Source organism: Salvia miltiorrhiza, chromosome 6 (assembly GCF_028751815.1).
Source record: "Salvia miltiorrhiza cultivar Shanhuang (shh) chromosome 6, IMPLAD_Smil_shh, whole genome shotgun sequence".
NCBI classification, from domain to species: domain Eukaryota; kingdom Viridiplantae; phylum Streptophyta; class Magnoliopsida; order Lamiales; family Lamiaceae; genus Salvia; species Salvia miltiorrhiza.
In genome coordinates this window covers 11,245,834-11,259,619 of record NC_080392.1, presented here as the reverse complement: position 1 = coordinate 11,259,619, position 13,786 = coordinate 11,245,834, and the positions used below count along the sequence as shown (strand labels likewise).

General features: G+C 44.0%; 1 protein-coding gene across 1 annotated transcript; it reads left to right on the top strand.

The window, feature by feature from the left end:
- Nucleotides 1-6,012: 6,012 nt before the first annotated feature.
- On the top strand, nt 6,013-7,102 carry LOC130990484 (uncharacterized). The gene is made up of 3 exons (XM_057914714.1): nt 6,013-6,235; nt 6,317-6,701; nt 6,769-7,102. The coding sequence occupies exons 1-3, from the start codon at nt 6,013-6,015 to the stop codon at nt 7,100-7,102; spliced, it is 942 nt and encodes a 313-aa protein (XP_057770697.1).
- Nucleotides 7,103-13,786: the final 6,684 nt, after the last annotated feature.

Genomic DNA, 13,786 nt, shown 5'->3' with positions numbered 1-13,786 from the left:
ATCAATAATCTGAAAAATGCGTCACTAACATAGTAATACAGCCACCGCCAGCCCAACATACCCAACAGTCAGTTCGAACACAATGCTTTCATTAAGATCCTATTGCATCAGTCATAAATCAACCTTCATGTAATTCAGTGTTTATACTTTAAAAACTCTGGTGCAAATTCTTCACAAGAAAACATTGTTTCACAACAAAGCAGACTTCAAATCAAAACATGCTTTAGCCTTGTACTGGCACTCAAATCATTCCTCAGCAATATGACCTTTGTGTTATCATCAAACCCCCAATTATATTTAACATAAGACAACAATCCCTTTCAAATTTACACATAAAGTGCAGATGAAATTCTGAGCAACTCACCTTAGCTGTTCAGCGGTTTGTGAAAAAGGTCCTCTTTTGGTGTCCCCTACCAAATATGAATTGTAGCAATGCGATTTGTTTCAATTAGCTGCCACAGAATCAGAGTGGCAGAATATCAGATTCTCTATTTTACAGAACAGGAGGTGTGAACCAAAATTTCTTAAAGTTCAGTGTCGCCTGGCTGTAAATTATGAAATGGGAACCCTAAAATTTTAAAAGGTTGCTCCAGTTCTAAAATTTCGAAGGTAGAAAAAAACGAAATTGAAATTGTAATGGCGAAATCGGCAAGCACAGCAAATGGTTGCTCACCTGAAAAAAGAAGATGCTTCACGAGGCCCACAACGACGAGCAGGTTTGCCGGCGGTCCAAATTTCTCACCAATCCGTTGCAGTGGACGATCTAAGCCAACTGTCGCCGCCGCGAAAAGCGGCGGAAAGGGAAATCGGCAAAAGAGTTGAAATTTTTCAAAGGTTGATTGAAAACTAAAATTTCAATGGTAGAAAATAAAACGAAATTCGATTTGTAATGGAAGATTTAAATTGCAGAAAATGTTCTCGCCTGAAAATAGAAGATGCTTGACGAGCCCACAACGATGACCAGGAGGCCGGCGGCCCAAATTTCTAACCAATCCGTTGCCGGCGATGAGCTAAGCCTGCCGTCGTCGCCTCGAAAATTGGCAGGAAGAGTTCAAAATTGCTTCAATTTGCAGGAAAGAGTCGTGAGGGCATAGACGAAAATGGAAGTGTGAAAATGGGGTGAGGAACTAGGGTTTGGACATTTGCATCGATATGCGTGAGGAAGGGTAGCAGAATTTTTATCCAACTTCGCAGTACTAAAGTTATCGGATGGGGGGGGGTTTAGTAGTATAGGTTATTCCCACAAAATAGTACGTAGAAGTAGGATTAAGTAGGAGTTGACCACATTAATATAACATGATATCAACATCACACTAATCTGTATTAATTTAATTTATCCTACCTATAAACCCATATCAAACAGCCCAAATGGAGAGATGACGTGACTGCCGGAAAACACACGTGAATTCGCCGGTGACATGTGGATTTCTACTTTTAAAAAAATTAAGTTTTAATTTCTCTGCCCAAAAATTCACCCTCTCCAACCATAATTTCCCCAAGCATTTTACCCTCTCCGGCCCTAATTTCCCTCTCTATCTCTGCTCGCCGTCGGCCAAGAGAGCGCCGCGACCAGGGACGTCTGCCTCTGTGCTCGCGTCTGTATTTGAGCGCGCGTCGACCAGGGAGCAGAACTTTGGTTAGCTAGAGTGGTTGATTGAGTAAAATGGGGCCGTGAATAAAAGAGTATCCATAAGTTACTTGGTAAAAATCGCTTTTGCAAGAGCGCAGCGGTTGACGAATACAAAGAGCGCATCTTTTTGCTTCTCTCAAGTATTCTGTTGCTTGCGATCACCGTTGGATATTTTCCAAATTGGGAGTTGCAATTGTTTCTTTTTTCTTCTCTCAATTCTGAAAAGGTCCCCCAAATTTTTTTCTAATATTTTCGTGGCCTTCTTTTGGTGTGAGTAATCGACCGATCTCTCTCTCGTTGTTAGGCGTTTGAATTAAGTGAAGAATTTGAGCCCTGATGCTGTTGTGGATTCGAGAAACTGTGTGTTGTAGTTGCTCTGAAACTTAATTGAAGGGAAATGGCGGAAGGGAGGTCCACGGCAGCTGCTAGCTGCAATTGAAGCTGATTTAGTGTCATTCAGACAAATGTGTGTATTTATACGGAATTATTGAAGATTAATACAGATCTCAGGCCCGTTCCGGAGATTTCAGGGGCCCTAGGCGAAATGGGAAAAAAATGATTGTGTGCTTATGAACCGTTTTTTTTTAAATGAAATAAGATTGGAGCCTTTGAACTTATATGTATTTTTAACTGATTGGGGCCCAATATGTGACTAAAAAAATCTTATTTCTATATAGCAATAAAAATAAAAATAAAAATCGGGGCCCCATTTTGCCCTGGGCCCTAGGCGGTTGCACCCCTCGCCTATGCCCAGGGCCGGCCCTGACAGATCTTGTATTATTTTGAGGGTTTCCCACAAATGCAAAACGAGCTTAAGATCTTAGGCACTGGGTTCTCTAACTTTGTGGATACTATTTTTGGCTCAATATTTTTGAATTATTTATTAATCTTGCAGTCCACCAATTATCTGCCTTAAATCTCAATTAATGTTTGCTTTGATGAGAATGCTAAAATATTTAAGTGGAAGAAATTAAAACTTAAAAAAATCCACGTGTCACCGGTGAATCCACATGTGTTTTCTGGAAGCCACGTCATCTCTCCATTTAGTGGTTTTCGGTGCCATGGAAAAAAAACAGAAGAATCTCAAAGTTCATGTATTGTGGGGCAGAATCTAAAGATGGTGTGCAATTCAAGAAATATGTGAAAGTTTATGTATTTAGAGGCAATTACCCCTATAAAGTATATAACCTGGCAAACTAGTACGTTTGCACATGCAATACACGGTGAGCATAGAAGTTGAACAGTATATTTACATAAATAAATATAAATAATAAATAGTTTACTGTAAGAAAGTGCAAAATATTTTTTTAAAAATAAAATAATTTACATATAAAGAATCCAAATATGAAAATATATAAACTTTCAACTTTATATAAATTGTAATGATAATTATAGTTATTAAATCATTTAAATTATTTGATAATGAAAATTATTATTATTATTATTATTATTATTATTATTATTATTATTATTATTATTAATTGCTTTCTAATTCTTTATTCGTTCTAAATTTTCTTTTGATTATTTCTACACCAAATTAATGATCATGTCATAATCTTTAATTTAAGATGTATATGTCGAACATTTTTTCATAAATCAAATTTGATGATTTTTAAATAAATAAATGGTAAAACAACTTATTTTGAGAGATGATCTTATTTATAAGATATTTATATTGCATATATTTTTTTTATTTTTAAAAATATATTTTAGTATATATCTTAAATTATAGATCGTGATAATATCTTTAAATTATTACTCCCTCCGTCCCATTAGTAGTGTCTCATTTCTTTTGGCACAGAGATTAAGGAGTGTGTAGAAAGTAGATAAAGTAGGTTAGTGGAAATTATTTAAATATTAGATATAAAGAGAGAGAATATTGTCATAAAGGGAATGAGACACTACAATGGGACAACCCAAAAAAGAAAGTGAGACATTACTAATGGGACGGAGGGAGTATAAAATAGTTAAAAATAGATTTGAAATTAATAATATATGATTATTTAAAGTTTTAAAAATATATTTTCTCTCTCTTCTATTTTATCTATATATATTCGGTTGTTAATTTCATCCTTTCTTCTCTCTTCTCTCCCCTCTCTCTTTACGTTATAAAAAAAAATAAGAGAGATAAAAAAAATTGAGTTTGATAATTTCTAACTTTCATAATATTTTTTATTTAAAATTTATTTTTAACATAATTTATATCGAATTAAAGTTCTTATCGTGCTCTTTTAATTTGATATGTATATTAAATATTTTTCATTAATCAAACTACATGATTTATAGAAAGAAAAAAAGAAAAAGAGAAATAGATAATTGTAAGATAGGTCATTGTAGTGGGCAAATTTCGTATAGCCCATTCGAGCAAATATTCGCGGCCCAAAACGTCAAGCCCAATCCGAAAAACTGGATTAATTTAAATTAATTCAGCCCAACCCGATACTTTAGGTCATTAAGGCCCATCGACCCAAACCCTAGAAGGGCAGCGACTTGGGGAGAAAGAAAGGAACGAGGTCAGGGATACGATCCCCAAAATATCGGAACGACCAGGGTTTAAAGGGACGTGCCAGCAAAACCCTAGCCGTCAGGCCATCGCGGTATAAATAATAACTTACTAGGTCATTCGCACTCCAACACGTTCTCTCGCTCTTCTCTCCCCTCTCGCACTATTCTGCCTCCACGCTCCCAGCCTTAGGTTTTCCGGTGATCAGATCAACCGGGACGACCCAACGGCCCTCGCTCATTGCTCAATCACCTTCAACTCCGTCGACCAGATCGATCCGATTTACTATTTCATTTACTTTCAATTGCTTTCAATACGATTTTTATTAATATTGTTTACTGACTTGAGCGTCGGAGGCCCTTCCATCGACACCCCCACCGGTGCTCCAAGGAGGGCTCTAACGTTGTTCGTGTTTCAGGTTGCTAGTGCCCATCGTATAGGACGACCCCGACGTCCTTATCCGTAATTGTTGGACCTATCCCCAATAATTTGGCGCCCACCGTGGGGCCCTAGCAATCAAGCATTCCCGACGAACAATCACCGAGTTCTACCATGAGTACCCAAAACGACACACGCGACATAACTGATGCTTCCTCACAAACCGAGTTGTTGGCCCAAGTGGAGATAGATGCCAAGCTCAATGCCCTGATGGACCAGATGGCCCAGGAAAGGGAGAGTCGGTTGTTGTTGGAAAAACAAAACCAAGAGCTACTAGCCCGACTGAACGCTCTCACTCAGATCCAAACGCCTCCGCCAATTCAAACGCAACACCCTGATCGATTCCGGGTTTCTATTAACCCCATGATGGATATTGAGGACATCCCGCTCACACCCAATGGAACTGAGATCAACCCAGATGACCCTTCATCCTCGGTAAGAAACAATAGATCGGAGGTTATTCATCCTAACACGGGCAATCTTCATGTGAATGCAGGGGAAACCCACATTTTGGATCAAACACCCGGGACAACCAGAGCAACCGGGACAAACCTAATGGGAGCCCTCACTCAAGTCAACCTGACGACTGGGGGAGTGGACCATCCTACCCAGATAGGCCGGACCGATACCACACAGGGGCATGTTGTGCCAACGGGACCACACGAAGGTGACCCAACGGGACAACCAGATGGAGCAAGGCGAACAGGTCCACTCGGTCATAATGGCAGCATCCAAGATCAACCATTTCAGGTCGATCAGGGGCGATAGGGCATGCCCAACACCATCCAGAACTTAGACCCCGCCTTGGCTAGAAGATTGGCGGATATTGAGGCTATCATCCAACGAATCCCAGGAGTCCCGGCCCCAATCAAGAAAAGTGCAGAGGGCTGTTATGCTGACTCGCCCTTTGTGGACGAAATAGCTTTGGTGGAAATGCCGAGGAAGTTTAATTTCCCCCACATGAAGATGTTTGATGGCGCGTCTGACCCAGACGACCATATCGCCCAATATCGACAGAGGATGTTCACCGTGGCCATCCCTCGTGACATGAGAGAGGCATGCATGTGTAAGGGGTTCGGTTCTAGTCTAATAGGACCGGCCCTCCAGTGGTATACGAATCTCCCGAATAACTCTATTAGCTCTTTTGCCCAACTAACTGATGTTTTTGTTCAACAGTATGCAAGTAGCAGAAAATTGGAGAAGATCTTGGAAGACTTGTACGTCATTGTCCAAAGACATGGAGAACCCCTTCGAGACTATATTGGACGTTTCAACAAGGAGAAGGTGTCAATCACCAATTGTAGCGAGCAAACCGCTGTCACCGCTTTTCGCAAGGATCTATTGCCCGGCTCGGATGCTTTTCGCAAGGGTCTATTGCCCGGCTCGGATCTTTATTTGCCAGGCTTGGGCGCAGATTAAGTGGGAGGAAGACTAATACAACATGCAGAGGGTCTTCCCACCCAGTAGACCCGAAAGAGACCACCGGGTGGACAGGAGGTCAGGTCGTGACAGACGTGCTGAACCATATCCACCTTATCGACAAAGCAGAGGAAGGGATGAGTACGATAGGGCACCCGACACACGCCCCCGCGAGAAAGCAAAGATTCCAGAGTATGCCCTATCCATCTCCCCCGCCGAAGCAGTTGAGGCACTAAAGAACCTGGGCAACAAAGTCAAATGGCCAGAGAGGATGAGGGCCCCAGCGGACTAGAGGGACAGGTCCAAGTGGTGTGAGTTCCATGCAGACCATGGGCATCGGACCGAGGATTGCATCGCCCTCAGATTGGAAGTGGCTCACCTACTAAAACAAGGCCACCTCACCGATTACCTAACCGAGAAGGGCAAGCAGACCCTACAACAAGGAAGGGATAGACATGATGACCATAGAGAAGCTACACCGCCAAACCCACCATCTCATGAAAGAACCGTGAATGTGATATCTGGTGGCTCCGAAGTAAGCAGGGTCACCCACTCCGCAGCAAAGAAGCATACTCGACAGGCTAAGTCTAACAAGGCGGAAACCAACATGCCCTGCCAGACCGCTTCAACCCTTCCGACCCAAACAATCCGTTTTCATACAACTGAATCAGACAAGCTTCTTCACCCTCATCATGATGCTTATTGCAAATTGTTTGACCAAGCGTGTTCTAATCGATAATGGTAGTTCTGCCAATATCTTGTTTTTTGATGCTTTCAGGGAGATGGGCTTGAACGAGTCCAAAATAATAAAAAAGTTTGCGGTCCTTATAGGCTTCAGTGGTGAGACCAAGACCACGATGGGGGAGATTGACCTTCCTGTCTATGCCGAAGGGGTGAATCAATCAACCAAGTTCTTAGTGATCAACACCCCTTCCGCATTCAACGTCATTTTGGGTCGACCATGGATCCATGATATGGAAGCAGTCCCATCTACCTACCACCAAGTCATCCGGTTCCCAACTAAATGGGGCATCAAGGAGATCAGGGGCGAGCAAAAAGATTCAAGAGCATGCTACCAAACGACCATGAAGGCAAAGCAAACCACTCAATAGCAATTAAAGCAAAATGGTTCGACCCACCCAAAGATGGATCAACCACCCCCATCATGTGAACCTGCACGAACAGATGAGCCCGAAGGCAGGTCGCAGCCCACCAGCCTGCCCCAAAGTCATCAAAGCAGCAAAGCTATCATAGAAGATCAATCTGATCGACCCGATCGCCCAAAACGACCACGTAGTTTGATCGAGGAAGAAGCTATAGAGATAGATGAAGTCCAAATCCACATGGACCACCCGGACCACAAAGTTCGGATTGGAGCACAACTTGACCCCGACTCCCGAGAGAAGCTTATCAATTTCTTATCTAAACACTACGATTGTTTTGCTTGGTCCCATGCGGACATGACGGGCATTGACCCAAATGTTATTGTTCACAGGCTACAGGTTGATCCGGGCTATCCACCAAGAAAGCAAAGACGAAGAAAATTTGCTCCTGAAAGAAATCAAATTATCAATGAAGAGGTTCAAAAACTCTTGACGAACAGATTGATCCGAGAGGTCCATTACCCCGAATGGCTCGCTAATGTGGTAGTAGTAAAGAAAAAGAATGACAAGTGGAGGGTTTGCATCGACTTTACAGACCTCAACAAGGCATGCCCGAAGGACTCATTTTCGTTGCCCCACATCGATATGTTGGTAGACGCAACCGCCGGCCATGAGCTCCTGAGCTTCATGGATGCTTACTCAGGGTACCACCAGATACGAATGCACCCTGATGACGAGGAAAAGACAGCCTTCATGACCAACATGGGCCTTTATTGCTACATCTTTATGCCATTCGGGTTGAAAAATGCAGGGGCAACATATCAACGCCTGGTCAACAAAATGTTCGCGAACCAGATAGGAAAGACGATGGAGGTCTACATCGACGATATGCTCGTCAAATCAATTCAAGCAAAGGACCACATCGACCATCTCAACCAAACCTTCAAGATTCTCAGGGAGTATAATATGAAACTTAACCCTGCTAAATGTTCTTTTGGTGTTAATGCAGGAAAATTTTTAGGTTATATGGTCACCCAAAGAGGCATAGAGGCCAACCCGGCCCAAATCGACTCCATCATGAAGATTCAATCCCCAACATGCGTCAAGGACGTACAAAAGTTAACCGGGAGGATAGCCGCATTGGGCCGATTCATCTCAAAATCCTCAGAGCGGTGTCACCCATTCTTCAACACTCTTAGGAAATCAAAAACCTTTGAGTGGACAGAGGAGTGTGAGGAAACATTACAACAACTCAAGCAATACCTGACCAACCCGCCCCTTCTGGCCAAATCAAAAGACCATGAAGTCCTATTGGTCTATTTAGCCGTGTCCGAGACTGCTGTCAGTGCCGTGTTGGTCAAGGAGGACGAAGGAAGGCAAGCACCGATATACTATGTGAGCAAGTCCCTCCTAGATGCGGAGACCCGATACAGCCAACTTGAGAAGCTAGCTCTCGCATTGGTCCACGCAGCAAGAAAACTGCGACCCTACTTCCAATGTCACCCGATCTCTGTGGTGACCACATACCCCCTCAAAGCCATATTCCACAAGCCGGAGCTATCGGGTCGATTGACCAAATGGGCAGTAGAACTAAGCGAATACGACATTACCTTCAAGCCCCGAATGGCCCTCAAGTCTCAGGTACTAGCAGATTTCATTGTTGATTTTACTCCTAACCTTACCATGCAGGCCGACAAGGAACTATGTTGCATGACCGAAGAACCCGATCAAATGGGGATTTGGAAACTTTATGTTGACGGGTCCAGCAATATGAGGGGAAGTGGACTTGGCCTGGTCCTTATTTCACCTCAGGGCGACATGGTCGAACAATCAATTCGGTGTCAATTCAAGGCAACCAACAACGAGGCGGAGTATGAGGCAATGCTGGCTGGACTTGAATTGGCCAAGGAGATAGGGGTCAAACGAATCAATGTCTTCAGCGACTCCCAGATTGTGGTCAATCAAATGCAAGGATCCTACCAAGCCAAGGATGCCAAAATGATAGCCTATCTGGGCAAAACTAAAGAGTTGCAATCGAGCTTTGAGGAATTCACCCTGAGCCAAGTTCCACGAGGGGACAATAGCCATGCCGACGCATTAGCCAACTTGGGGCCATCCATCCAGACCACGCAACCAAAGGTCATTCAGATAACGTGCCTCCAATGGCCAGCGACTCAAAAGGATAAGGAGGAACAAGTCCATGAAGTGTCAGCCGAACCAACCTGGATGACCCCCATAACGGATTACTTAGCACAAGACACACTCCCAGATGAAAGAAATGAAGCCCGACGACTCAAAGCCCAAGCAGCCCGATTCTCCATTATTCGAGGTAAATTGTATAAGCGCTCTTACAATGGTCCATACTTGAGATGTATTAACCCTGCAGAGGCAAGATATGTCCTTTCCGAGCTACATGAGGGGGAATGCGGCAACCATTCGGGTGGAAGAAGCCTCGCCCATCGAGCCCTGACTAGTGGGTATTATTGGCCCACCATGAAAGCCGATTCAGCAGACTATGTCAAGAGATGTGATAAGTGCCAACGATTTGCCCAAGTCTCCCATTTACCCCCAGAGCCACTAAAAGCTATCACTTCTCCATGGCCCTTCATGAAATGGGGGATGGACATCGTAGGCAAACTACCTGTTGCCCCTGGACAAAAAGTCTACATGTTAGCCGTGACGGGCTACTTCACCAAGTGGATCGAGGCAGATTCTTTTCACCAGGTTAGGGATAAAGAGGTAAAAGGTTTTATCTGGAAGAATGTTATATGCAGGTATGGGGTGCCCAAGGAGATCGTCACGGACAACGGGTCCCAATTTATAAGCGCAGACTTACAAGATTTTTGCAGGTTTTGGAACATCAAGCTAAGCTTCTCAACGCCAAGATACCCCCAGGCCAACGGGCAAGCTGAATCATCCAACAAGACCATCATGAACACACTCAAGAAACGATTGGAGAATGCGAAGAGGAAATGGGCAGATGAACTACCCGGCGTCCTATGGTCTTACCGGACAACCACAAGAACCTCGACGGGAGAAACCCCCTTCTCCCTCGCTTATGGAATGGAAGCAGTCATCCCCACAGAGAGCGAAGTGCATACCGCTAGGTATGAGTTTACCACAGACCACGACAACCATGAAGCCATGCGCCACGAGCTCGACCTGCTCGACGAGAAGAGGAATAAGGCAAACATAAGAATAGCCTCATATCAACAAAGTATTGCTCGACACTACAACAAGAACACTCGCACACGAACCTTCAAACCGGGCGATTGGGTACTTCGCAAGGTATTCCAGAATACCAAGGAGGCAGGGGCTGGCAAGTTAGCCCCGAATTGGGAAGGACCCTACTTGGTCACCAAGGTGATCGGACATGGAGCCTATAGGCTACAAGCATCAGACGGGCGTGAAATCAACAACAGTTGGAACGCCCTACATCTCAAGCAGTACCACGCTTGACCCTAAACTCTACAAATTTCACTTTATTTCAATAAGGTCTTCCGAGACCCATATCATCTACTACAATTACTGACCTTTCTATGCAGGTCAGAACTACATTCGGGCTTGATCCCTCTTAAGGGTATGTAGGCAGCTCTAAGGAGCGCAGCCCCCCCACCCCTTCAACCAACTATTTCTCACTTAACCAAGGAAAGAGTTTGAGCACACATCACGTGGGTTTCAACCCTTAGGAAATCTTAGATCGCATACCTAGTGAACCTTACGCCAAACCATTGAAAATATGATCTTCCAATTTATAAACTTCAGACATATGTCGGATAAAGCATCAAAGAGCAAACCCCCTGATCGGGCCGGATATACCGAAAAATGACATGTCCTACAAATACCAAGTCCAAGTCCAGCCAAAAGAGACTAGACTCAAACTAGGGGAGAAAAGTAGATAATATCAAGTTCGAAGAGCCTAATTACTATTACATAACCAAATAGAAATTGTTTGAAGAAGTTTCAACTACAAATAAGTCTAGTCATCGCCCCCGTCGCCCTCGCCGTCAGTAGTGGCATCAACCACTCCCACTCCTTCAGCTCTGTCACGTAGCACATCCTCCATCTCACGTATGCCCTTCTCTACGTTCCAGGAACCCGTTTTCCCTTCCTTGAACTCCTTCATCATCTCACCACGGGTAAGAACGACCGTCTGAAGATGGCTAAACTGAAGCTCCTCCTCTCGGACCTTCAAAGTCGCCTCCAATTGCCCTATCTGAGACTGAAGGGTAGAAATCAGGTGACTTTTCAAGGATAGCTCATCCCTCAGCTCCTTCTCTGCCGTTTCATAACGACCCTTCTCTTCCTCGAGTTCCTTCCGAAGGGCGTCTTGCTCTCTCAGAGCTACCTTGAGCTGGTCAGCCGCCTCTACCAGTTGCTCCTTTATGAACAGAGTATACTGATAGCCCTACATCAAACAAGCAACAAAAGAGTTCGATTATACCAAATATGAATTGTGCAAAGATAGTTATAAATATGAATATGAAAGTCAACCTTAACCATACCTGAAACGCAAGACGGGCGGCAATGCTAGCAGAATCAACCACGCCAACCTTCAACATCCTAGTGCGGTCGCCCTCTAGCAACAGACGCTCAAAATGATCCGCACACGAATCATAGTCGGTCTGGGCTGAAGTCCTACTAGGAAGTGTGAGATGGATAGAGCCATCGGAGTAGTCCGGGACCTCAAAAGGCGTTGTTTTCTTCTTCCTCTTTGACCGCCCCGACGGTTCGACTACTTGGACGTCGGATTCACTAACGGGCTCACTACCCGAACCACCCTTCTTGCCCCTGCCGGATGCTTTCTTCTTCTCCCGCATCTTCAAGTAAGTTTCATAGCTATCCTTTTCTGGAAGAAGATTCATCTTAGGGTGCGACATCACGTAGTCTGCATAAGCCCGTTCATCCAAAGTCAAGTCGTGTAGAGCCGGGTGAAAACTGCCGCTATGCCCTAAAACCTCCGAGGCCCAAATAGACAAGATAAGCTCGGAGTGAGCACTAGTTGAAGGAAAAACAATACCTTCTGGACCAGGAGGGACGGAACTCCACAAAGTAGTCTGTCTTAAACTCTCTTCTCCCAAGATAACTCTCCAATGCCTCTTGTTGCTAGGAAATGTGGTGAAACGTGCTCTTCTTCTCTCCAAATTTCTATTACTCACCGGCCAAGGAACGTTGAGACGTCCTACAAAACAAACCAACAAAGAAAAAATGTCAAGTTAGAAGAAATTTAAACCATAATGACCCGATCAACCCAAAAATACTCACGGGCATTACACCAAGCTGATGGAATATCATAGCCCGTCAGGTCGCCAAGGGCATCATAGTTCATAAAAAAATATTTTTGTTTCCAGGCCAAACCAGAATCCGTAACACCACAAACCAATTCGGGAAGCTTTTTTCCCCGTGATAACTGGTATCGCCCTCTCTCCATGTTATTTTCTTGAACCGTGTAAGTAGCCAACACATCTTCAAGATCGACCTCGAAGCCCTTCAGTTCTCCAAAAGCTTGCATACCCATCAACACTCGCCAGACATTAGGCATGAGTTGACCCGGCGAGATATGATAATGATGCAAGAACTCTAGGACCAAGCGGGGAAGAGGAAGTCGTAGACCCTCTTTGAAGGTCTTCTCATACATACACACCCAACCCGCGACACTATGATCCGCCCTAAGGGCAGTACCAGGTGCGTGAAGGCTAACCCATTTAGGTATGTTGTATAATATTCGAAGGTTATACATTTGGTTTATGTTGGTGAATTTTGAGGGATGGTTCTTACCCAACAAAAATGTCTCATTAACCTTAACCCCGTAAAGTCCGTCAGCACTATTAATTCCTAAGCCCATCTCTTGAGATGAATCACCCGATTCACCTCGCCAAGCCCCGATCTCCACTCCAGTAGGAATGTCTAACACGTTATCCTCATCCTCATCAACCAAATGTCGAGTCCTACTTGACGACCCGATTGATCCTTCTCGTGCACGTGACATAATAATCAAAGCCCCTAAAGTAGCAAGGATGAAGGCCATGTGAGAACAAGGACCGCCCCAACCCAATCAAGTAGTGTTAAGGATAATAGGAATGCATTTGTACAAGGGTGATTCACTCAAATAAACAGGTACGACTCCATTGCTCAACATCATCTTTAATTTTATAAGAGCATGCTTGACCTTTACATTACCGTGAATATTGTGATATTAATGACCGTGTCGCCCAAATGAGGCCTAGCTTCTACCTTTCAAATTACCCCCATCGGGGCTTATCAGTTGTTATCATACATTTAAAGTGTTGGTTATATTATCTCCTCGCCCTTATTTTAGGTTATATATGTTAAGCATGTAGATCATATTGCCCCGATTGACCCCATGGGGCTAAGTCCTAATTTATTATGCTTAAGGGGTATTACCCCCATCGCCCTGTTGGGCCCGATTCCTAAGTTTTTATGTGAAAATTGTTGTCCCTATTGATCCAAGGGGGCCAAGTTTTAATTTATTTACACATAAGGGTATCGCCCCCATCGCCCTGTTGGGCCCAATTCCTAAGTTTTTATTTATGAAAACTATTGCCTCGATTGACCCTAAAGGGCTAAGCCCATGATTATTATAAGCAAGAGCTATTGCCCCTATCACCCCCATGGGGCCAAATTTTAATCATTTATGCAAAAGGGTTATTACCCCAATTGCCCCGTTGGGCT

What these genes read in the sequence shown, in the direction of transcription:
- LOC130990484 (XM_057914714.1), top strand. Translation starts at nt 6,013, where the DNA reads ATGCAGAGGGTCTTCCCACCCAGTAGACCCGAAAGAGACCACCGGGTG. An exon ending in TGAGGCACTAAAGAACCTGG is followed by an intron (nt 6,236 to 6,316) that starts GCAACAAAGTCA and finishes AGTTCCATGCAG; the next exon opens with ACCATGGGCATCGGACCGAG. An exon ending in CATGATGCTTATTGCAAATT is followed by an intron (nt 6,702 to 6,768) that starts GTTTGACCAAGC and finishes TGATGCTTTCAG; the next exon opens with GGAGATGGGCTTGAACGAGT.